The sequence below is a fragment of the Antechinus flavipes genome, chromosome 2 (genome assembly GCF_016432865.1).
Source record: "Antechinus flavipes isolate AdamAnt ecotype Samford, QLD, Australia chromosome 2, AdamAnt_v2, whole genome shotgun sequence".
Lineage (NCBI taxonomy): Eukaryota > Metazoa > Chordata > Mammalia > Dasyuromorphia > Dasyuridae > Antechinus > Antechinus flavipes.
The window spans coordinates 683,673,447-683,685,732 of NC_067399.1; the positions used below are offsets into that span (position 1 = coordinate 683,673,447).

The following is a 12,286-nucleotide window of genomic DNA, read 5'->3' on the forward strand; positions in this document are numbered from 1 at the left end:
TTCCCTTGCTCTTTCCAGTATCACAGAGCAGGCTTATCAATAACATCTGGGGAGTCATTTGGTAACTGCCAAGGCAGATTAGTCAATCGAAGGGACTTGGATTCTTCCTGGTGATCTGGGTGCTTCCTTTACTCCCATCCCCTTACTCAGTTCGGTCCCGATTCCCTGTCACTCCATCATTTCAAGTGCAAAGTTCACTCTCCTTGGCAAAATCCGAGCTAAACTGCTCTGTCTCCTCTGTCGTCCTTGTCCTGCCCACATTAAGCAGAAACCCTCTCCCTTCTTTGCTCCTTTTTTTTTTTCCTTTTTAAACCCAAACTTCTTTTGGTTCCCAGCTTCACTTAACACTCTCAGCTCATTCTCAGATTTCAATCTCAAGATGTTGGTTTTTATGGAATTGTCTGGCCCTTAAATTCATTCTCTGTTCTCTGGCCCATCTTGTCTCCATTTCTTTTAAATCTACATCAGTCGGTGAGTTTCCTGTGCATCCACATCAATGTCTTCAGAGAATTTCTATTTTTCCTCTTTGTGGAACTTGTTTGCTTTTGTCCTCAGATTTCATGCTACAACATGTCTCCTTCCTCTTGGGCAGGTGTGCCTGAAGACATTTTAAACCAGGGAACCTTATTTATATTTCTTTTGCTCCATATGAAAGCTTCTTTCCCCAAATCTAGGGTCATAGTGTCATACAGACCCCAGACTTGCTCTTCTCTGGCACCGACTCTCAGAGGGAGATGGGGTCATTTCCTCCCGAGGTTAGAATCATTTCCATTCCAGCTGCCAGTCCCTCCCTATTAGCTAGAAAGCGATCCAGAATAGAACTTCCCTTGTTCCCTTCACCTTATGAGGGATGAAATTATCACTAAGTCAAGAAGCTATTTGCTGCTCTGTTCTTGGCACAGAGTTCCCACAGATGTCCAGATGCTATTTGTGCTTCTGTACCAGGCGCATGATATTTCCCAAACTCTCCATCTATTTCCTCTTTCCATGCAGGTGGCCTATAATTTACTCCAATGACAAAATCACTCTTGTTTCTCCCTCTGTTAACCTTCACCCAAATTTTCTCCCTCACGCTTCCTCAGTCCCTGGTTCCCAGACTTCCTCTTGAGGGTACCAGCTTAATATCCACCTTCCTTCACCCCTAATACCGATCTGATGTCTCTAATATGTGGTCTACCCTCCCAGAAACAAACTCCAGTAACAGTTTTTTGCAGCAAAATTCGTGATCGATTTTGCCTGTCTCCATTAGGATTTCTAATCAGTCTTGGTTGCTGCCCAAATGTGAGTTATGTGTGCAGGGATCCCGGAGGTCCCAGGTTTTACTACTGACTCCTTTTTGTGGTTGTTGTTTTTCCCTATTGTGAGCTTCAGAATATTCTAGCTGCTTTTCTTCTTCCTTCTCTGTCCCTACTGATGATGCTATCCCACTGGGGGAATGAAGGGCCAAGCTTCTCCCTCATTTTTATGTAAAAAGATATGTTATGTTCCTAACGTGTTCTCAGAAAAGGTCTGTTCCTCCATCCTGAGCAATGTCCTGGTTAACAGCAAACTGCTAGGAGTGAAGGTTTGGGGCAGAATTATACACCCTTGCCCCCTTGGCTCCAGTGAGGGCTGAAGTCCCCAATTGATGACACAGAAGGAGCAGCTTTCTGTTTATTTGTAGAACAGGACCTTTTGATTCAGACTGTGGTGTGTAATGCGTCCAGGGCAAGAGAAGTGGGCCAATGTCATAGACTCAATACTTAGAGTCTGTGGAGGCATTTAGCTGCCTCTGCAGTGGATAAAGGGGATGCTGAAGTCAAGAGGACCTGAGTTCAAATCTAGACAGCCTCAAATGCTTAATTTACTAGCTGGGTTACCCTGAACAAGTCACTTCACCCAACTGCCAATACCAAACGTCTGAGTTAACCCAGAAGGGCTCAGGACACCCTGAATCAATCGAGGACTCAGCCCTAGTCCAGGTCAGCAGCAAAAGGTTTCCCAGAAGGACCATAAATGCAGAGCCAGCACACAGGATGCCCAGAGCTAGTCTCAAGCTCAGGCCCCGGTCCGGAATCACACAGTCAGCCTTTAGAGGTCTCACTGAGCCCAGCAACACCAAGATGCCCAAAGTAAACAAATGGAAGAATGACTAAACAAAAAAAGAGAGAAAGAGCTTCTAGGAGGCTAAGAATGTCTAACTCAGAAAAGGAAAGTAATGCCCAAACTCCAGTGGTAGAAGCCACAAAGAAAAATGCAGCTCTGATTCTAATATCAATTAGAATTCCTAAAAGAAATAATGTAAGAATTAAAATAATATTATAAATCAAATGAGTAAGAGAAGAAAGTATAGAGGAAGATCAGAGCTATGGAGAAAAGACTTGGAAAAGTAATTTACACTTTAACACAAGAAGTAAAAAAACCTTGCCCAAATAAAGTGTTGCTGCTATTCACTTTATAGATGAGGAAACTGAGACAAAGGAGTGAAATGACTTGCCCAGAGTCACACAGCTAGGAAGTATATGAGATCAGATTTGAACCCAGGAAAATGAGTCTTCCTGATGCCAGGCCCAGAGCTTTATGCACCATATCACCTAACTACCCAAGTAATAAACCCAAGTAAAAAGCCCAAATAATAAATAAAAGTAGAATAGATGAAACAAGTTAATGACTTTATAAGATAATAATATTAAAATAAAGTGAAAAGAGACAATAATAGAAGAAAATGTAAGGTATTTCTTAAAAAAAAAAAACTGGCATGGAAAAAGATCATGATGAGAGTATTTAATAATCAGTAAGTGATCTGGGGCAGTTAGTGACCCATTGGATGGAGTGCTGGGACTGGAATCAGGAAGACCTGATTTCAGACATTTAATGGCTATATAACTCTGGACAAGTTTGCCTCAATTTCCTCATCTATAAAATAAGCTTAAGGAGGAAATGGCACACCATTCCAGTATCTCTGTCAAAAAAATCCCCCCCAAAAGTAGCATACAACTAAAGAACAACAATAGCATGACCTGAAGGTATAAAGAGAAAGAAGAACAAGAAGAAAGAAGGAGGAGGAGGAGGAGAAAGAGAGAGGGAGGGAAAAAAGGAGGGAGGAAGGGAGGAAGGGAGAAAGGAAGAAGGGAAGGAAGGAAGGAAGAAGGGAAGGAAGGAAGGAAGGAAGAAAGGAAGGAAGGAAGGAGGGAAGGAAGAAAGCAAGGAAGAAAGGAAGGAAGGAAGGAAGGGAGGGAGGGAGGAAAGAAGGATATGGATATAGTATTTCAAAAAAAAATCATCAAAAAAAAAAACTGCCTGAATCTCTTAGAAATAAAGGGCAAAGTGAAAACAGAAAGAATCTTCCATCACCTCCCCAAAATGAAAACTTCAGGAACAGAACAGCCACAGCATAGAGCTCTCAGGACAAAGGAAAAAAGACTGCAAACAGCCAGAAGAAAAGAGTTCAAGTACTGAGGAGATGCATTCAGAATCATACAAGATTTAGTTTCTATTACTACAAAGAAGCAGAGAGTTGGGAACAACGCTCCAAAAGTTATAAGCTTGTCCAGTAAATTTGACATGTCCAGTAAAATTGAATGGGGGAATTGACAATTTTCACATAATGAAATTAAATCCATCTATAGCATATTCAAAAATGCTCTGAGTCACTATTGATTAGAGAAATACAAATTAAAACAACTCTGAGGTACTACCTCACACTTCTCATATTGGCTAAGATGACAGGAAAAGATAATGATAATGGTGGAGGGAATGTGGGAAAACGGAGATACTAATGCATTGTTAGTAGAGTTGTAAACTGATCCAGCCATTCTGGAGAGTGATTTGAAACGATGCCCAAAGGGCTATAAAACCGTACATACCTTTTGATCCAGCAGTGTCTCAAGTGGGTCTGTATCCCGAAAAGATCATAAAGGAAGGAAAAGGACCCACATGTGCAAAAAATGTTTGTAGCAGCTCTTTGTGTGATAGCAAGGAACTGGAAAATAAGTAGATGCCCATCAACTGGGGAATGGCTGAGTAAGTTGTGGTATACGGAAGTAATGGAATATTGTTGTTCTATAAAAATGATAAACAGGCTGATTTTAGAATGGCCTGGAAGGATTTACACGAACTGATGCTGAGTGAAAGCAAAACCGGGAATTCATCGTAGACAGTAACAACAAGGTTGTATGATGATAACGTGAAAGACTCGGTTCTTCTCAGTGTTTCACTGACTTAAGACAATCCCAATAAACTTTGGGTAGAAATGCCATCTGCATTCAGAGAACTAGGGAGACTGGATGGATCAGCGCATGCTATTGGAGGGTGGGAGTGGAAGGGGCGGGGGACAGGCATTGTTTGAACCTTACATTAAACCCGGACAACGAAAAGGAAACAGAATCAGCAGAAAAATTTATGCCAAACAACAGCCTGGTAAAATGAACACCTAGGACTCTGCTCAGTGCAATGACCAACCATGATCGTAGCAGACTAGGGATTTAGAATGCCCCCCATCTGCTAACGGAGATGCTCGATTTGGGGCAGAGCCAACAGGAGCCTTTATTTTTCTTGACACTGAATATTTGTAGCAAGGAGTCTGCACATCTGTTTGGGCGAGGAGGTAGGAGGAGAAAGGATAGATCCTTAAATTTTATGTTCAATTTTCTGAAAATTAAAAAAAAAAAAAAAAAAACCATGAGACTCATTGATTCCCCCTCCTCCATCCCAGTCCTCAGTATGGTTCTTGGCACATAACAAGTGCTTCATTTTCCATTTATTTTCATTTCTCCTACTACATCCACTAGAAGCTGAGAAATCCACATTGAGGATGAGCAGCAAGCCAACAAAGTCATCCATGGCCATTTTCCCCACCAATAAATGCGCGCCGCGGTTTCGGGTTCTTAGCGCTTCCGTTCTCATTGGCTGGGATCGCTTTCACGTGGGTGAGTACTTTGCCAAGTTAGAAAATGCCTCTAGTAGACCCGCTGGGTAAGAACCATTGAATGGCCCGGCTGAATCGGGTAAAATGGAGTCGAAGCTTAGCGGCTCTCGGGCGTCCCCTGGACCAGCGCCCGCAGCTTGGGAGCCGCGGGACTGATGTGGTCCCACCTTCACCCTCAGGGTAGAGTGAGCCACCCAGCCGTGAGCTCCGAGGGTCAACTTACAGCCAAGCTTCTACAGGGGAGCCAGATGTTTTTAATGATCCCAGCCAACCTTCCAGCCGCACTCCAGGTTTGGCAAATTGCTGCCGTACCTTTTCTCCTTTGGTTCTGACGCGAATCCTGAGAGACGGAGATCGCCAGTATTTTCTCCACATTAGAGATAAGGAAACTGAGGCAAGGAAAGATTGAGGGGGACTCCCCTTACATGCAGAGCCCAGTCATGGATCAAATTTCGTCCCCCCAAACCGGCTCCTGTGGCTCCTCATCTCAGCGTTAGGGAGACTACGCAGGTCCAGCTAGTTATGCCTTTTCACGCTCGGGGAGATTTAGCAGCCTGACAGTGCTTGGGACAGAAATAGATTCCTCCTCCTAATGAATTCCTGCAGAAAGGCTTCCCGAGGTCTAATTGCCCCCAATCTTTCAACGATGGGACACGGCATCATTTTCCATACGATGAAATGAGAATAATTAACGGCATTGAAGGGCTTTAGCTGTCGTGCCCCAGAGACCGGCCTTGGGAAAGAATGGAGAGCTGACCCCTCTTCCTGTCCCTGCTCCAGGTTGTCTCTGAGCCCACAGGCAGAGAAGGGCCATCCTCACTGGGCACAGGGAGCTCCTCACAGATCCAGCTTCCCTTCTTCCAAGGGCCGGATTTCCTCAGAGTTTCACCGTCCAGGCAACAGTAGAAAATGGCAAGTCGATCCAGTAAAATAATACTCATCATTACTAAGAACGATGAGAATAAGAGAATCTATATAAAGCTTTCGAGGCGTTTGACCCGTGTTAATTCATTTGACCCTCACCCCAAGCCTGGGAAGCAGGTAGAAGTTATTATTATCCCATTTTACAGAGAAGGATTCCGAGGCAGGGAGAGTTAAGTAGATCCAGTAGATGTCTGAGGCAGGGTTCAAACTCATCTCTTCCTGACTCCAAGCCCCATGCTCTATCCACTGCAGCACCCGGCTGCTAAGCAGAGATTGTGCCAGAGCCGCCTTCCCAGAAGACGAGAGGCTCTCCCAAAGAACATTTTAAAGGCGCGTTGGAAAGAAGTCTCCACCATGAGGAAGTGATTAATTTACAATGAAACAACCAAGATCCTTTACCAGAACTATTTTTACTGTTCTTGGAAGCTTATTAAGCCTTTTTCTGAGCTATAATTAGCCCCAATATGTAGACACCGAGGCCTCAAGGAGGAAATGGGTTTGGCCAAGAGAGAAAAACCGCAAACCCCAAGAAGCCGTTTCTATCCCAAACTCTAAGAGGAAAACCAAGGAAATCATCAGAGATGATTCATTACATGTGAAGGAGCACATCATGGCAAGCACTCGGTGCCTTGGAGCTGCAGCACTCCCTAGGACCCGGGGCAGCCAACCTGGATGGCTCCAAGAACAAAAGAGCTCCGGGCCGGACCCGCGCCCACGCACTGCCCCCTGGCAGGACACCAGCCTTCCTCTCCCCCAGCCCCCAGGGTGGTCCCGGAGAGGGGATGTGGCCGCTGAGCAGGGCCATGTTTGTCATGGAGAGAGCCCCGCCCTCCCCAGTACAGCCTGGCTCCAAGAATCAGTAGAGCCGCATCCACTGGACAGACGGGAAGAACCTATTCCCCAGTACGCGAGCCCAGTGCTCCCCCACCAGCCACAGGCTGTCTCAGCTCCTCTGGGTTTAACTTCCTCCAAGTCTGCAGGAAACCTGTGGGTTCTGCTCTCCCAGGAGAGCTGGGTTCTTGTCTAGACTCCCTGAAGGGGAGGAAGGCATGGAAATCACGGGTAATGCGGAGAGGTCCTTCTCTCAGCAGCAGTACCGATCGCATGTGCGCTTTAGTGAGGTTTCAGGGAAATACATAGGAAATGGCTAGAAGGAGGTCCACAGAAGTCCATTCTACCGGGACCATCTTTTAGGCTTTGCTACGGCAGACAAAAAATCATTCGGGACGTTTTGCTTGGGAAGAAAAAGCGCCTGGAGAATATTAAGAATAGCTCTTATTACCATGGGAGCCCACCCCAAGGGACCTCGCTGTCTTACCTTTCCAAAGCTCCCCTTGCCGATGGCTCGGAGGATCTGGAAGTGGTCAAAGTTCACTAAAAAACAAAAGCAAAGACACTTAGTCAGATTTCAAGAGTCCATCCAAATATTGACTGTCTTCTTTCTAAAGAATCAGAATCCTTGAACCAGTCAGCTACTGTTGTCTCCCCATCAACAACTCTCCGCTCCCGGGCATTTTGCTGACAAAGGGCTGATGTGCTCAGAGATGTTCTTTCCAAATGCAGGAGTCTGGCCAAAGTTCTGACAGTCTGCTTTTAGCTCAGCAGCAGACTGACTCAAGACTAAATTACAGGACTTCCAGCCAACTCAGTGGCCTGAAGGGAAACAGACCACCTCGCTTCCAAGTGCCCACTCCACCAAAAACCCTTCAAATAACATTGAATAGTGAGCAAGAAATCCAATAAGAAGCCACGGGAAGTGAACTCTTACCTCTCAGAACGACACAAAATGCCAACCTGAAGCCCACCAGCAACAGGGAAAGGGGCCATTAATGGGCCAATGCAGGTAATCTGCCGGCAGAGCCAAGGACTCCAGAGACATGTAGCCTCTGAGGCTCCAGACTAAGGCGATTAGCACAGAGACTTCCCCTGAGGAAGTTCTTGGGTGTTTAGGAACCCGGAGATCAGCCATGGAAGCTATCAGGAATGGCATCAACAAGCAGGGGCAGAGTTTGGACAGGGGCACCCCTGGCACTCTTCCCAGAGATGCCAGAGGAGATCTGGAAGATCCCAAAGGCTCAGACTCTACAATCCAGAGAGCCCCAACCCCCCAGGAGGTGAAGATCAACCGGACCCAGAGAAGTGAGACCAAAAGTACAGCGGCCTGACTCTGCACAAAGTCCCCGCTCAAGTGCGAAGGCTGGAGCATGAGCAAACTGAAGAAGCCATCAAAAAAAGAACCAAAAACCACCATACAGTATAACCATAGTGATGGGCCAAAATCCAAACTAAAAGTAGAGGTCAAATAAAAAAGGGGGCAGGATTTTCCACAAGGATTTTCTTATGAAACAAGAGATAAGAAACTAAATAAAAGGTACAAAGAAAGAATTAAGAGGAGAAAATTAGCATAGAGATTAGTCAATATTACCTAAGTAAGGGACTCCCTAGTAATTAGACGAGATTAAATTAGACTAGACGGATATTAGAACAAAATCAAAGGTCTGAAAAAATGGAAGAAAATATATGTGCCATAAAGAAAATTACTGTTCTGCATAGTATAATGGATCAAGAAGAAATCATTTAAGAATGATTAGGTTTCCTGAAAACCATAATTTAACAATCTAGATACCATATTTTTTTAAAATATATAAACGAAGACTTCCCAGAGGCATTAGAACCAGACAGCAGTCAAGATAAAAAAGAATCTACCAATCACATACGGAAAGACACCCCAACGACACAGTGGCTAGCGTATGGAGAGTCGAGAAAACCTGCCTCCGACATTAACCAGCAAGTCATGTAATTTTGGCCCCAGTTTACACATCTGCAAAATGGAGCTAGTAATGCAACCTACCCCACAGCAAAAATCAAATGAGATGGTTCATAGAAATCCCTTTGTAAACTTTCAAGTAATATACAAATGCTAGCTGCTGTTGGCTTGCTATTACTGTTAGCAACCATAATAATTAAAAGTCTTAGAAATGTTGTGGGGAAAATTCTGAACATCCACTTCGAAGAAAAGCTGCGACATATATCCAAAGGGAATTCACAAGGCAATCGTACTGAAGACATGGCGGCTTCAACTCTAAAGAAGAAGAGAGCTTGGAAAGACAAGATTACAAGAAGCAAGAGACACAGACAGTAAAGCCCATTTACACAGCCGATCGTTTCATTGGCAAACCCTTTGTTGTTGTTCAGTCACTAGGGTTTTCTTGGCAAAGTGGCTTGTCATTTCCTTCTCCAGCTCATTTTACAGATGAGAAAACCGACGCAAAGGGTCACACAGCTAATAAGTGTCTGATTTGAACACAGGACTTGAATCTTCCTGACTCAAGGCTCAGTACTCCATCCACTACACCATCTAGCTGCCCCCAATTATACCCAAATGGAGTAAATGAATCTTTAGAGAAATAAAGGACTTTCAAGATTTTCTGGTAAAAAGGCCATAGCTGAGTTGAAACTTTAAAATTAAATAGTTACAGGGGAAAAAAGATTATTGACACTTTTTAATGCACAAAAGAGAACAGAAGGAAGTCTGAAAGGAAATGCAAATCAGCAGGACAGTTTTGAAAGTCACCTGCGGAATTTATTATGGACTTTTTAAAAAAGCAAGTGGTATAAAATGAAGGCTTATGGACTCCTGTAAAATCCTCTGGTTTGTGTTCTTCCAGGTATATAGGCACGTGCTAGTGGATGTGTGTGTGTGTGTGTGTGTGTGTGTGTGTGTGTGTGTGTATGAATGTTTATATAAGTTCAGAAAAAGAATATGTAATTTTTAAAAAGATGACAGATGTCCGTAGCAAAGAGAACTACTTGCAGATTCATAAGCCACAGAGTTTCTGGATATCTTCAGAAAGATAATTGTATCAACTCTATCATTCACACTTCCCATTTTCTTCTAGGGCCCAATGTGTGAAAATACTCTCCTTGCTCCAAGACATACAGAGATAAAAATTCAAATATATGTTTGAGGAGCATTAATAAATGACAGTCTGGCTGTCAAAGGCCTCAGCTTCCTAAACAACATGCAGACTTGGGGTCTGTACACTTTTTTGTATATTCATAGAAACACACACCTGACAGAAAGATAGATAGACAGATAGATGATGGATGAATGGATGGATGGATGGATGGATGGATAGATGGATGGGTGTCAATATAACTGATTTTGTTTGTAAAGCTATATATTTTATCATTCACAAACATGAATCTGAGAAGGGCTTCATAGGTTTCACCAGAGATGGTCACAGGGGTCCATTATGCAGAAAAAAAAAGGTTTATAACCCCTTAGCAAAACATGAAATTGTCAAAATCTACCAAACGTAGATTTTGACTCCTTTTCAAGACAAATAAAGAGCTTCCTTAACAAATGGGAATGGCCTCGGTTTAGTGAGGATATTTAACTCAGTGCTAGATGTTATCAGCCTGGGAGACCCGAGCACTCGGTGCGCCCCACCACTCACTCCATCTGTTCCGGGGCAGATTTTACCAAATACTACAGTCTGAGACGAACGAGGCAGGACCAACACAAGATCTGAGAAGAAGTCGCCAATTATAATTGACAAGGAGCAGAACAAAGAGTGGAGCCGTTTCTCCTGCCTGAGAAACAAGGCGCTCTGGTTCCACTTCTGCCCCTGGCCAGCCTCTGGACCCCCTCTACGGGCAATTTCACTAGGTCAGCATGAAAACTGGAGTTAATCGTCTCAGTTGGACTTTCCGAGAGGGCTGTGTTCATACAGCCCAGTGGAGGCGAGTCCTCTGAAATGGCAGCTTTTCCGACTAACCCAATTCTGCCGACAAAGCTGCCAACCAGGATTCTCTTGGGAGCGTCTCAAAGGTTTTGCAGCTCGCTCACCTCTCCCACGTCACAGAGGCATTTTAAACCGAGGCAGTAAGGTGGATGAGCAAAGGGAAAGGTCGTTTGCTGTTGGCCATTTCAGAATGTTGATGTACAGTTTTTCCTCCAGTCTTATTCACAAAGTTTATTTTTCAGAGCAGGCTATCAGAAGCTCTGTCGCTCCATGTCCCCTCAACCCTAATGTTCACTGCTTGGGGTCTTCCATCTGGGCAGACGCTGTGTAGGGGGCCCCATGATATTGATGCATAGGGCTGTGCCTCGAGCCGATGACCTGACCCCCAGCCCCTAGATGTCTGACTTCTTGAGCCCTGAATTATTGGACTCCCTCATCCCTTTACCTGACCAAGATTCTGGCCTCCAGCTGCTGTTCACTGACTCCCAGCCCCTCCCAGTTAGCTCTTCAGCCTATTTTGTCCCCCTCTGGGGGGCCACTCACACCCACAGTCAATTTTAGTAATAGTTCTGTTTCCCAGGCACTGTCTCCCAAGGAGACGGTAACTTTTCGAATCTGGCCTGTGTCTCTATCCTTACTCTAGTTAATTCACCCATGGAAGAATTCCTCCAGACTCTTGAGAGAGATTGGAGGAGGGGATGGGAGGTCACAGCAAGTCTAGGAACAAATGTCAGGAGAGCCCAGGACCTCACTCTCCATGAGAAAAAGCAAGGGGTTAAAGACCCAATGCATGAGAACATGGAGGCTTACGAGAGTCTCCAGCTCCTTCCTCTCTCCTATGGGCTTCTCTCTCACTCCAAGTGGGTATGTCCAAGAAGGAATAGGTGGTCGGTGTAATTCATTACAAAATTCAAAATATCTACAGACTACCTGGAGGGTGATGTACCGAGGCATATTGGGATTTATACAGATACAGTTTCAAAGCACCTTTTAAATAAAAAAGGACAAACAAGTGGGTCGATATTTATTACTCATGATTGGGCAAGCCTGGAACCTTTTTAATAAGACTTCCAATTTCTGGAGATAAAACCCTATCAGCTGGGAGAATCTCAGGAAAAATGTTCCAGTTTACTTCTCTCTCTCTCTCTCTCTCTCTCTCTCTCTCTCTCTCTCTCTCTCTCTCTCTCTCTCTCTCTCTCTCTCTCTCTCTCTCTCTCTCTCTCTCTCTCTCTCTCTCCCCCCTATCTTAATTAACTTATAGATTTATTGCTAAGACAATTTAAATTGCCAAAGGGATAATTAATGGGGAGGGGGCAAACAAATCAGTTTGGAAGAGCAAACATCTAGACCTTCAAGACAGAAGGAAAAAGAATGAATTGTATTTCTCATCATCAGTTTATGCTATAAAGCTAAAAAAAAAAAAAAAGTAAAGAAATGTAATGGAACAACCTAGCAATAAAGCTCAATAGATAGCCAGTGTTTTATAAACCTGAAAGAGGAACTGACTCAGGGAATAACTCCCCATGTGGCAAGAATTGCTGGAACTGTATGTCCACGATAAGCACAAAACTGATGAGCAAGAGCGAGCTTTTATTGGTGAAAGGGGGGCTTAGCTAATGATGACAAGAAAAGAAAATCAGTCTTCAATAATATCGAATATATGAATATATATATACACATATATATAGGAGAGAGCAAAAGGATGCTC

The 12,286-nt window shown here is 44.1% G+C and overlaps 1 protein-coding gene across 1 annotated transcript in view; it reads right to left on the minus strand.

Annotated features, from left to right (window-relative positions):
- The window catches only part of STK32C (serine/threonine kinase 32C), a 160,798-nt gene that overhangs the window by 86,987 nt on the left and 61,525 nt on the right, over nucleotides 1-12,286 (minus strand). The window contains exon 2 of the mRNA XM_051982780.1: nucleotides 7,149-7,204. Coding sequence (XP_051838740.1) covers nucleotides 7,149-7,204 — 56 coding nt within the window. The remainder of the gene's footprint in view (nucleotides 1-7,148; nucleotides 7,205-12,286) is intronic.